This window comes from Zonotrichia albicollis, chromosome 7 (genome assembly GCF_047830755.1).
Source record: "Zonotrichia albicollis isolate bZonAlb1 chromosome 7, bZonAlb1.hap1, whole genome shotgun sequence".
Classification (NCBI taxonomy): Eukaryota; Metazoa; Chordata; class Aves; order Passeriformes; family Passerellidae; genus Zonotrichia; species Zonotrichia albicollis.
The window spans coordinates 44,869,476-44,881,903 of NC_133825.1; the positions used below are offsets into that span (position 1 = coordinate 44,869,476).

The 12,428-nt window shown below is 38.4% G+C and overlaps 1 protein-coding gene across 2 annotated transcripts in view; it reads right to left on the bottom strand.

Moving 5' to 3' along the window:
- Positions 1-2,522: 2,522 nt before the first annotated feature.
- Positions 2,523-12,428, bottom strand: part of CACUL1 (CDK2 associated cullin domain 1) — a 40,051-nt gene continuing 30,145 nt past the window's right edge. For both annotated transcript variants that reach the window (XM_074545304.1, XM_005489873.3), the window contains 4 exons: positions 7,843-7,932; positions 5,306-5,444; positions 3,143-3,186; positions 2,523-2,698 (listed from right to left, as the gene is read on the bottom strand). In XM_074545304.1, coding sequence (XP_074401405.1) covers positions 2,658-2,698; positions 3,143-3,186; positions 5,306-5,444; positions 7,843-7,932 — 314 coding nt within the window. In that variant the 3' untranslated portion in view covers positions 2,523-2,657. The remainder of the gene's footprint in view (positions 2,699-3,142; positions 3,187-5,305; positions 5,445-7,842; positions 7,933-12,428) is intronic.

The window sequence follows — 12,428 nt, forward strand, 5'->3', positions numbered from 1 at the left end:
ATGAATTGTAATGCCAAATTTACAACATAATACAGTGCTTAACAAACAGATTCCTCAGGCATGGGGGCAGTGGTGACAATGCTAAAGAGGACTAGAATCATCCAAGCCCTACTCAGTGCACACACAGAGGACCACACTGACAGGAATGCTTTACCTTTTGATGGAATTGTCACTCTAGGAGTTTGTCCCAAACATAATGCAATGGAAAAGGAATGTTAAACCCTTGCCTCAGACTTGAAGCAAAAGCACTACATGTTATTTACAAACCTGATGCAGTAAAACCACTTAAGACCAGAGAAAAACTGTGGCCACTTGACAGAGATGGCAGAGCTTGGTTACTGTACTGTGTGAACCAGGATGGTAATGAAGTTGTAAACAAATTTAACCAAATTAGGTTAATGCATCTATTCTTAACTCAAGAATATTGCCATTTCAGCAGACAGTGATTTTTAAAGCTAAGGACACTATCAGAGGTTTTATTTTTGTTTAAAGCCAAGACTTTAAAAACCTGGAAGATGGCAAATTATTTTTGTTCCTTATCAGCCTTCATTAACTTCTTCACAGCACACTTCAACAAAATTTTCAAACCCCCTGATTTTATCTAATTCTGCTCCAACTCAAGCAGCTGGTAGCAAAGTTGAAGCAGACACTACCAACACCTGAAAATCCCTCTCAGAGAGGCTTGGTTTACACCACTGGGGATGAGTTCAGATTGCTGGCATTGCTCTACACTGAACACAAAACACTGAAGCATTTAGGTCCTACTTGAAAAGAAACACTTCCTCAAAATTAAACAGGCTTGGCAAATATGCAAAGAAAAATATAGGAAAATCATATTTGAATCTCTCAATCCCAGCAGCGGCAAACTCATTCTTCCTCCCCACCCACCATCACAAATCACATTTCCAAAGTGGCTGGTGAGACACTGATGGAATTAAATCCTCTAACATAAAGCCTGGATACAAAACAATAAGAAACTTTGTCCCTGCCGCATCTATTTTTTTTCTTTTTTTCTTGCATTTTGTAATGAACCCATACAAGCATGAAAGGAGTTGTGTTGGCATTTTTGTCTTGTTTTTTAAAACAGGCATAAGAGTTGTGCCAGACAAAACTGAACAAACTTTTATTTCATTCAGAAAGATTTTTTTTTATATTACCAACTTATTTCTCTTCATAACTAAAGGTGATAAAAAATAAATCCATAGTAATGAAAAAAAACCCCAAACCCTGTAATCAAACTGCTTTTTCAAGTATGTTTCTCCCCTCATGAACGAGCTGCATTAGCCACACTGCTGATTAAAACCCACATGACAATGAGCAGACTTAGCCCCCAGGCCCAGATGCCCTGGAGATGGGCTCAGCTGGATCTCCAGGACACAAAACTGGAGGCAGGAGGCAGATGGGCACATGTACACTTGACATCACTCCTGAAATCCCTGATTCTGACTACACCCACTGTCCCAGCTCCATCACATCCCCCCAGCAGGAGAAATGGCACAGGAGCCACACAGTGATGTTGGACAGGTACCGTTGCTCAGCCCAGTGCAAATCTTGTGCCGATGGAGATGCACTTTGCAGAGCCACCAGACTGGAGAGTTTTGCCCACAATGTTCTTACAGAGCACAAAACAAACCACATCCTGGTATTTTGTTCAGTCTGGAATTCTCATCTTCATCTATTGCAATTATGGAATCACAGAATCACAGAATAGTCTGAGTTGGAAGGGATAAGGATCATCCAGTCCAACTCCTGAGGCCAATGAAATATCAGTGAGGGAGATTCTACAAGAGTTGGTCCCTGCATTAAACACTTAATACACATGAAAAATAACTGGGGACAATCTTCCAAGTCACTATTAGTGATGGTGATGGGTTCAACTTTTCTTCCTTCCTCCTTATTTTCACTTCCTATTAATGCAAGAGAAAAGTGCAACTTTGCAGCATGTTTGTTCACATCAAGTTTTTCCTCAAGAACACATTTTGCAGTAACAAAATATGGTCTATAAAGTCGCAAAGTGCACAAGCTGAAGGCACAGAGTACAAACACAGATAGGAAAACAGATTTCAAAACACCAAGTAACAAAAAAAGAGATAAAAGCAAAATCTGGAATTCAAAACTCCCTGACAGAAGATACATTTATATGGGACCAACTCTTGAAAGGTGACAGGTTTTAAACTAACAAACAAATACTGCAAAATAATGAAACTTTATTCTTATTATTTAAGTAGAAGCTCCAGAAAATAACTTGAAGTTTAAAATCTAATACACTGACATGTTAACTAGTTTTAAGAATGTCCTTAATATTAAGAAAAGAGTGCAAAAAGGATTCTTCCGTTCTAATGCTTTTGGAAGCTGCTGATTTTGGCTGCCCATTCCCACTTTGAAAGGATTGTTTTTCAAGGTGCATTCCTCACAAAGGTCACAGAAGAAGAGCTTGTTGATAGACCAGACCAAGGAATTTGTCTTTCAAAGTCATTCCAACTGTAGCAGCAACTGACATTTTAATATATAAAGAAGAAAGTCCAAAACTCTTCTTTGAGGCATGGTTTGTGTCAGAGCTTGAGTATCAGCAGTTGCCACAAAGGAGGCTCCAGATATCACCTGTGCTCCTCCAGTGTCTGTTCTGGCTAGGAATAGAAGCTGATCCAGTATATTCACTATCTGTATCCCCTGGAGCTTGCACAAGCTGATGAGCCATCTGAAATTACAGAAGAAGTTAAGAAATTCTCTCATGTTAAACTTCCACATCACATCCCTCAAAACACAGCAGTGCCTGCAAAACATTCACACAGAAATGTCCACTCAGTCATTTCAGCCTGCCCTAGGAGTTCATCATAAACCAGTGACATTTTATGGCAGGGAATGAAGTGAACATACTCAGCTGAAAGCACATGAGGAAACTTGGTGGTAAGAGGGCCATAAAATGAGCAGAAGTTAACAACAGTACCAGAACAGATTCCATTCTCCCACGGCTCCACATCCAAGCAGTTTCTATTATTTCTTGGCATGGGAAGGGTTACATTGCAGACAGCTGTTCCATGGGAAGATGCAACCTCTGACACCTCTCCCCACCCTGAGAACCCAGAATTCCACCAGGAGCTGTCTGGCCAAGCTGTGAGGGCAGGGCTGGATCTGTACTTACTGTAAGTTAACTCTTCTCCAGCTCTCTTGCGTGACTGATCACCTCTGTGGGAGAAGGCAAAGAAAGATGTTTTCAGGATAACTTTAGTTAAAGATCTCCCTCATCCTTTGGACCTTCAAAGGTCCCTATCAACCCCAAACATCCTGTGATCTTCAAAACAACAGTGAAACACCTTAGCACAATCAGCAGCTTTTAGAGATTTAGGAAAAAAATGCAAACACAGTAATACTACTACTACTACTCAATTTGCTGAAAGTATAAGCTGTATTTCATAGATTTAATCAGCTCATGCTTTTGCTACAGACAGTAGGCTTGATCTCATAGGATAATTTTTTACAAAATGAAAATGAGGAGAAAATGTTCATATACAGTTGGAACTTAAAACATGCATAAAACTGTTTTCCTCACTTTGAACTCCTCAACCAAACTTTATAGAACTATGTGAAAAAACTCTGCATCTGTCAGTCTAAAAAAATGCTCCTGAATCTTACAGATTCTAAGCAAGTCTGAGCTGACAACACTTGCTCTTTAAGCAGAAGATTTCAGCACTTAATGGTGTTGATAGGCTGTTGTTCTTCAACTAGAAGCTGATGTGCAATTACTGCTGCTGAATACACCTCACTGTGTTGTGTTCCTCATGGTTACTGCTTTCAATCTTACTAATTCTGTAGGTGGCTGATAATAGTTCTGCTTACAAGTGCATTTCACCAGTTTCACACTGCTTAGAGAACTAAACGTGACATTTCGAGTACTAACAGTCTATATTCACAAAAACAACTGGTTTGAAAAATATTTTTCTTTTGTTACCTGGAAATGAAAGACTTGGCTGTCAAGTTCTTTGGCTGGTTCTGGAAGGATGAGAGATTGTGGGAAAGGCTGGGAAGGGCAGTAAGGGACACAGATCATTGCAAGGCAAAATGTATTTCAGAAAACCAGTTGTTTTTGTGGATATAGACTGTTAGTATTGAAATGTCACATTTAGCTCTCTAAGCAATGTGAAACTGGTGAAATGCACTTGTAAGCAGAACTATTATCAGCCACCTACAGAATTAGTAAGACTGAAAGTCTGACAACACCAAATTGTTCCCTTTTCTGTTTTGTTCTGTACATTACATTCTTTTGTCAGCATTACATGCCTACTCAGTTACAGAGTCTCACACTTCTATTTCTTGGGCCAAATGCACTGCTTTTCTCAGCCCAGAGTCTGATGCTTTTATTATGATGCTTATCCCTCAAAACATTCTTTTTCTCAACAGCCAGCCTTTATAAGGAAAGAGTCTGCACCACATCATTTGCATTTGGGTCAATGGTACAGCTCTGCAGCTCAATAATTTACCAAGCTGTGAAGAGAGAGATGACCTTTGAGGAAAACCTTGGGGTATGAATTCAAGAAATACACCCAGTACTAAACATACCCACATCTAGGGGATGCTCAAACTACAGGGCCAGACTCTCAGCATTGCTCAGGTAACAAGGGAAAATGAAGATGTTTTCTCTTTATGAAGAAATGAACCTCTTGGGGGTAGAGCATGAGGCTTCCCCAGCCTGATCTTATATTCTGAGAGTACTGCAAAAATGGTGAAAAGTGCTGTGCCATTGTCTGGGCAGAAAAATAGAAGAGCACAGAGCAACAGGCACTGCCCAGAGGGAATAATTTACATTTGAACATTTCTGCTGTGTTTTTTACTGTTTGTTCCTCCCCCTTTTTCCCCTCCCTGATTCAATACTCAGATGGGAAATGTCTATTTAAAATAAACACCTTGCCTGTATAAATAACTCTGAAAGTGGAGTAAGGAGAAAACTGACATTTCCAGAAGCACCATGAATAAAAGAGAGCTCATAGAAAATAAACAGCCAAAGTAAAGGTTGAAGTTGAACAGAACCATGATCGTGCAGCAGAAGCACAACCAAAACCCAGAGATGCATGAACTGCAAGCAACCTGATCAAAAAATGTCAAGCTTTACAATTATCTACTTTTTAGGTACCATCTCTAGGGCTGTTAATGCTCAAAAGACATTGAAAATAAGGCCATATTTCAGATACTGAATTGTGAAAGTTCTCCATTAACTCTCAAATTATTTTGTCAGTGTTTTTAGGTGTATCCATTGTTATCATTTCAGCACTGCATTGCACAATCACTACTAAAGATTAATAATTATTACCTAGTAAATCCATTCTGAATAAGCTCTCTTTGAAGTTTCTGGTCTTGAGCAGCATATTCCTGAAGCTCAGATTCCACAGCAGGGGGTAGAATATTTGGGATGAATTTAGAAAATAAAGCTGGTGCCATCTGTACCCATTCTGTAAGAAGAGAGAAAGCAATAACAAAATACATGGAAGAGATATTTTGTGACATTTTTACTGTTTGACAAATATAACTTTATTTTGAATAGATATTAGGATCTTGAATTTAAAAAAAAAAAGGAAAAAGAAAAATCCCCCAAATCCACAGAAACCATGCCTTAAAGCAGAACAAATAATGAGACTGTTGAAATCGGATGTTTATGTGTAGATAGAATGACTGTTTTTCTCAACCTCATCATCAAACTGAAATTCAGTTCTTGCTGCATCTCACAGGACCTGCTGAGTCCCTGGACACTCTTAAGGACAGGCAAGTGATGATCAGCAAACTCACTTGGATAATTAGATAATGATTGTAACACTGTACTCCAGGAAATCTATCTCCACAATGTACCCTTCTCTCTCCTGAGCCTTACTTCTAAAAATCACAGCAGTATCATCACACAGCCCTACTCCTCCATGTCCAGTTCAAAGGAATTCAGGCATTTCTCTCACTGATCTTCCAAAGCTTAGACAAACACTTTTTTAATGTTGATAATATAAGTCTAACCTGTACTAGTTCAGCTTCAGGACAGAAATGTGATTTAATTTCACTACCCTGAACACTGTTTTACAGGAGCAAGACAATTTACCTTGAAGTTGCTTCAAGGCTTTAAGACTAAGCAAGGGATGAGAATTGGGTTTACAGCAACTATATACCAAGTTCTGAGAAAAATAAACAGCCCTTAACTATTTTTGCAGCCAGATTTTCCACAGGCTGTATAAGTTACCTGAAATTTGATTTTTACTTAGAAAAAAGTGTATTTTTAAATTCACTGAGGAACATAACAGGTTTTTATACAATACCCACAGTCCTGCAAACCAAGTGAGGGAGCACTTGATCCCCTCATCCAGAGCAGTGATAGAGACTTTAAAAAGGACAGAGTACTGAGTCAGTAAGTCCTTTAAAAAGGACTCAGTACTGAGCTGCGATTAAAAGAGAGTTTGGAAGTGTGACAGCTGTTAGGAACTTTCAAGCTGAGGAGGAAACAAAGGAAGAGAGTGAGAAGAGAAGGCCCTGGCTGCCATGCAGGGCACTCAGACACCCCCAGGCTGCTCCAATCCCACAGCACCTTCCCTGGCCCCATTACCTGCTCTCCAGTCCCACCAGACACCAATGGAGCAACAGGAAAAATAAGCAACACTGCCTCAGAGGGACCCCTGCTCTGACTGATTCAGAATTCATCCCCAAGAACTAGGATCACCAAAGAACAGCCTTTTACACCAAGAAGTCTATCCTGGGCTCTTCAACTACTCCAAATCTGGTTAGGCCCAAGGTACCAACCCAAAGCAGTGCCTGCTGTGCTGTGGACAGCAAGACAGGGATCATCTGAAATGGAGAACTGTGAAATCACCAGTCCATCACCTATAATGTGAAGTGTGGTCAAAGAACAACCACCCTGAATTGTTTTCAAAAGAGCAATACTTTTATACTTATGTATCCATCCTTCCTATCTTTGGTCCTGAACATTTTCTAAAACTGAAATTAGCATTGCCATAAAATTGATAGCAGTATGTTCATTTTGCTGATGTAAAAATAATCTTTGTTTACAGAAAGTGCATTTTGTACATGTAGAGCCCACTACATTCCTGGTTTGTACACATGGTAAATATTGCACTAAAGCTTTTTTTAAGGGATTTCCATTCTCATTTCTATTTCCATAAATGGGGACTGCAAAAATAGACACAATCCTCTCAGGCATGCCACAGTAAGAAACTGTCAGTACTGTAAAAGGAAGGGAAACAGGTACCATTTATTTATGGATATTGTGAACACTTCCTGATTCTAATAACTTCTCAAATACAGGGTAAGGCTCTCCTCAGTTCTCCAAAACTTGGAAGATTCTTGTACAAAATTGATTAAAGTCTGCAACACCATTTTCCTTTTAATATAATTGTTATAGCATAAGATGCCACAATGTATTCACAAGTTAAATTAAGCTCTTCCATGAAATAATACCAAAAGAACAACGGCTTCATAAGGGAAACAGTCAATCATTCACCTCATGCCAAGGATCTGGCTGTTTGAAGAGTGACTCTCAATACAACTTTCCCCGTTTAAATACCATGATTGACCCATTAACATCCTTCTTTCCTTATTTCTGCAGAAAAGGAATGGATCTTCCCTTTGTCTACAGAACAGAGGGCTGGGTTGTTATTTTTAAGTATTTGGTATTCACACAGTACCTTGCCCAGGTGACAGACAGGCAACAAGAGGGTTCCAGGGTGGAATGAGCATTATGATGCACAAAACACAACAGACTGATTGTTAACTGTGCATTTGCTAGAGAGCAGACACATTTTGGCAAACAAATGACAAGCACAGGATGAGATCAGCACAAACATTTTTCCTTTTTACCTGGTCGTAGTGTATACAGGCCTTTCACAATGTTTGCCATGGTTGAGGGAGTTATCTGAAACGGTGTTGACTGAGCTTCCAAAAGTAAAGCTGAAACAAAATTAACACAATCATCAGCTTGTCCAACCAAGAAATACAGGCTCTTACACACAGATTCTTTTAATCAAAAAAATATAGTAATTGTGCTTTTTTTTGGCACCTAACACCCTCACAAAGAAAACAGACAAATATCTGATTTCAATTTATTTTCAAGAGTAATAAAACATCACCTCTAGACAGAAATATCCTGCTCAAATTATGTATAGTGAAAATGTGTTATAACTTCTTTTTTCATTAGAATTAGCAGAGGTTCAGCAAAAACAACACAGAACTGAAGCAAACTCATACCAATTGTGTCAAACACCTGTAGATCCACAAATCTTTACAACATTTAGAATCCTGCACACAAAACTAAGATGGAAAGTCTATGCACCTGTAGTACAAAAATTTTAAACATCCAAGAAGAAAAGTTGTTCTTTTATACACAAGTTAATAACTGCACCTTCCTCTTGAGGGAAAACCTGCCAATAGCACATTCACTGTTTATGTTGTGATGTGCAGGTTTTTATCCTTATTTGTACTTACATGAGCTTTGTAATCTGAATTACAGAAACACACACACGCAAAAGAAAGAAATTAAGAAAGGGTAAACCAACTGCTACATCTTGATTTTTATTTCTCTGCCAAGCAGGTGAGCACCTTTCTGTGCCCACCCCAGCAGGAGAAATGACTCTTACAATTCTACCCAAGGGACATGTCTCTTGGGCCTCCATTGGAGAAGCTCTGCTTTGTAAGCTTCAGAGCATCTCCAGTTCTGGCTTCAGCATCTGCCACTAAATACACTTAAATAGAAAGAAAAATCTTCAGTAGGATGTTTTTCCTTCTCTTTCTGAAACTATTTAAGTGGCTCATGTCATAGGGAAATGAAACCAAAGTACTTTTTTTAACCTTCAAGTAATCAATGTTGTTATATTTAATTATTATGGATGAATTTGTTTTACAAAGAGACATCTTAAAAGTTCTTGCTCATTTCAGCAGAAGCCTTGAGGGTATGAGAGCCTGTGATTTGTTCTGTAATGACATATTTACAGCCCCTTTCCTAAAGGTTTGTCAAACAACCTCCTGGCAGCCAAGAAAGCTGGAAATCACAGAATTAAAATGGGCATAGTGCTTTATGTGAAAGTAATGCACAATCCAAACAATGTGTGTGCATAAACAAATATTTCTATCTTTAATTAGACTGTGGCCACTTCAGCCTAAGCATCACCAATAGATTTGCAGAATATCCAAAGAACTGTGAATTTGTTCTTCATATGCAGACATTAAATTATGCAAAACAAATTGATTAAAACAAAAAATCTTCATTACTGCAGCTTCAGAAATTAACATTTCTTATCTTGCTTTCTGCAAATGCACACATCACCTGCTACAATGCAGATTTAAATCACTCACTCCTGATTTACAGTCAATAAATACAACCATGATAGTATTAAGTTCAACAAGATAACAAAGTAATGGCATGTATTTCCTGATTCTCAATAAAGAAAATTAAAGAATATCCAGTTCAATAAGCAGTATGAACTAACTAATACAGTATGAACCAGCTTGTCCAAAAGCTGAATATCAAGCCTCAAAAAATGAATGGCACTGCTGTAGGATTTGTGTTTTCAGAATGATTTCCATAAGAGCAAACAAGACTCCTCTCTGGACAGAAGCAAAAGATCTCAAAGTAAATTTAAAGACAAAGTTGTAAACTAATATGCAAAGATGTAAAACTTCTTTGCACATGAATTCCTCTTCAGTTTTGCAATGAAACAAACTTAGACATTCATTCAATCCTGTATTACTTCTTGAGAAGCTCACTCAAGGAACAGAAACAGCTCTGCCAGACACACTGAAATTACCTCTGTTGTTATTTTACAATTTTACAAAACACTAACAAATACTAGGGCTTTGACTCTTGCTTTATTAGAATAATTAGTCAGAGTCTACACAGAAATTGCACAGACTCCTTGTACCCACTCCCTGAACTGCACCTGCAGCATTTACAAAGACAGAGGAGGGAGAGGCAAAATAAAGCTGAACCTCAGCTGAATGAGGGTGGTAATGGCACCCTGATACCATCTGACCACCTCCACAGTGCTCACAAATTATCACCACATTCTGCAGACTGACAAGCAAACAAGTTAATTAACCTGGAAAGAGTCTGGAAAATAACTCCTGGCAGAATCAAAGAAGAGAAGTGTGGGTTCCCATGATGAAAAGTATTAATGTAGAAAGATATAATGTATTTTGAAATGTTCTTGAACACAATGCCCCAAATGACCTCAAGGTTCTTAAGAAACAGTGAATGAACAGTATTGGAGTAAGTGAGGTGGGAACCTGCAACACTTCAGGTACTCTGCAGTAACCAAGTGACCCCAATGGTGCACAGCAGCACTGGAGAACCACAGCCCTTGATGAACATTTAATCCACTCCTAATTACAGTGAGGCACTTGGGGCCAGATCCAGCAGCCCAGGAATTCCAGGAGTTGCAGATGATATCTCAACAAGCTGAAATTCACTTGTTCATAACTCATGACTGACTTTCAGAAACTCGGGTTTAGCTGTTCTTAAAAGCATTTTTTATCCTTCAACATTCTCTTGAAAATAGATTTATTTTACTTGCTGAAGATGTAACTTTTCTGGCAGAACAGTGAAACTTCTGCAACAAGGGCTTTTTTCCTCCCTCTGTGGTAATCTAACAGAATTTCTAAGTAAGCTCTTTTAACAAATCATACCTAGGTGTGACTTAGGCAGATATGTTCAAAGTTGTAACTACTCAACCATGCAATCTAAAAACTTAGAAACCATATTCCCACTAAAAGCAACCCCAGCAGCTTCCACACCAAGGCATTAGTCAGCTGTGCTCTCCAGTCTCCAACTGCAGCAGAACCCATTGCTTAACACAAACAGATGCAGGAGATCTTTGTCCTGCTGCACAAACTGAGCTTTTCAGGACTTAATTCCACTATGGATGCAATGTCTGTATTGTTGGGCAGAGTGACAACTTCAGTACTTCAGGGAATTGAGCCCTTACAAAAGTGCAGTGCATTTCTGCCTTCTTGGGAAGATCTGCAGGTCCCATGGAGTCAAACCTGTAGTAGAATAAATTACCTTTCCCTCAGCCAAATAATTCAGGGTCCATCTGACCACATAAACACTTCCACTTCACTGTGATAAAATCCCATTCACCCAGAAGATGCTCCTCTATCCCAGTCTATGCAAAGCACTGGATTTAACCCCAATGCCAACAGCAATTAAACAGGGAGAGAACTGCCACAGCTGGCAGCCAAAATGCAGCTGATAGGTTTTGTTGTTGCCATTTTGGGCTGTGGTTTTCTGCAGTTTGGTCAGGTTTTTGTGTTTGTTTTTTGTTTGTTTGTTTTTATCTGCTGCCTATTTTATTATTAAATTCTCTGATGCAACTTGATCCTATATTACCTTTTCACTTCTTCAGTTCCTCCATGTTAATTACTGATCTAGAACTTCAAAAGCCTTTTGAATGAAAGCTGACTTTCTCTTTGGCTTAACCCTCATATTTGCAGTTATATCAAACTCCTCATGATCCAGGGGTTTTATCTTCCTTTAAACAGAACTAAAAATAAATTTTTACCAACTTAAATACATTGTAAGTTTGTAATGAAGTAAATGTAGATCAGAAAAAAAAACCATAAAAAAAATTATTACTATGCATTTTCCACTAGGCATTGAATAAAGCCACAGCTTACCTTAAAAATATTCATTACACAGACCAAAAGCTTTATTAAGTACATAGTAAAAATGCTACAAAATAAAAATTTCGAATCTTAATCACATGGAAAATATTCAGTGATGTAAAAGGAATAAATATGAAAAACAAAGCTATAAATGTAAGATATATATATGATATATGCTTTTCGACTTGTGTAATTGGAAAATAGGGTGGTATTTTCACATTAATAATTTTATGAGGTCTTACTGAAATTGGAATATTATTCCTATTTTTTTGCCAAGGAGCTGGATTAACCATGGTGGTCATTACCTGAGACTGTATTTTCCAACTTAATTTGAGGTGCTGCAACTCAATCAACATGAAACAAGGAAAATAAGAAATGCAGCTGCAAGTTTTTAAAATGGCCTAGACTTCTTTCATGGAAGGTTTAGTTCACAGACAAAATTTGCATGTAGATTGTTATTTAAAGAATTTGAATGTGTTCTACAATACTTGGTAACAACCCAGACTGCTTCCGGTATTGTTAAACACAATTCCTTAGTCCTTAGCTGCCAAATTACAGCTGTGACTTCAATATTAGTGATGGGCCCCTTGAAGTGCTGAGCATGTAAATATTGATTATTCCATCAGATCTACAGAGCACAGAGGGGATAAAACATCAACAGCTACAAAAGCTCTCTTAGTTATTCCTGCAGAGTGTAAAGGTGCCTGCTGAGGTCTAAGAAAAGGGTGACATTCATGTGACAGAAGTTTTGAAAGAGTTTCCTGCAGCAGCAGCATCCCAGCACACTC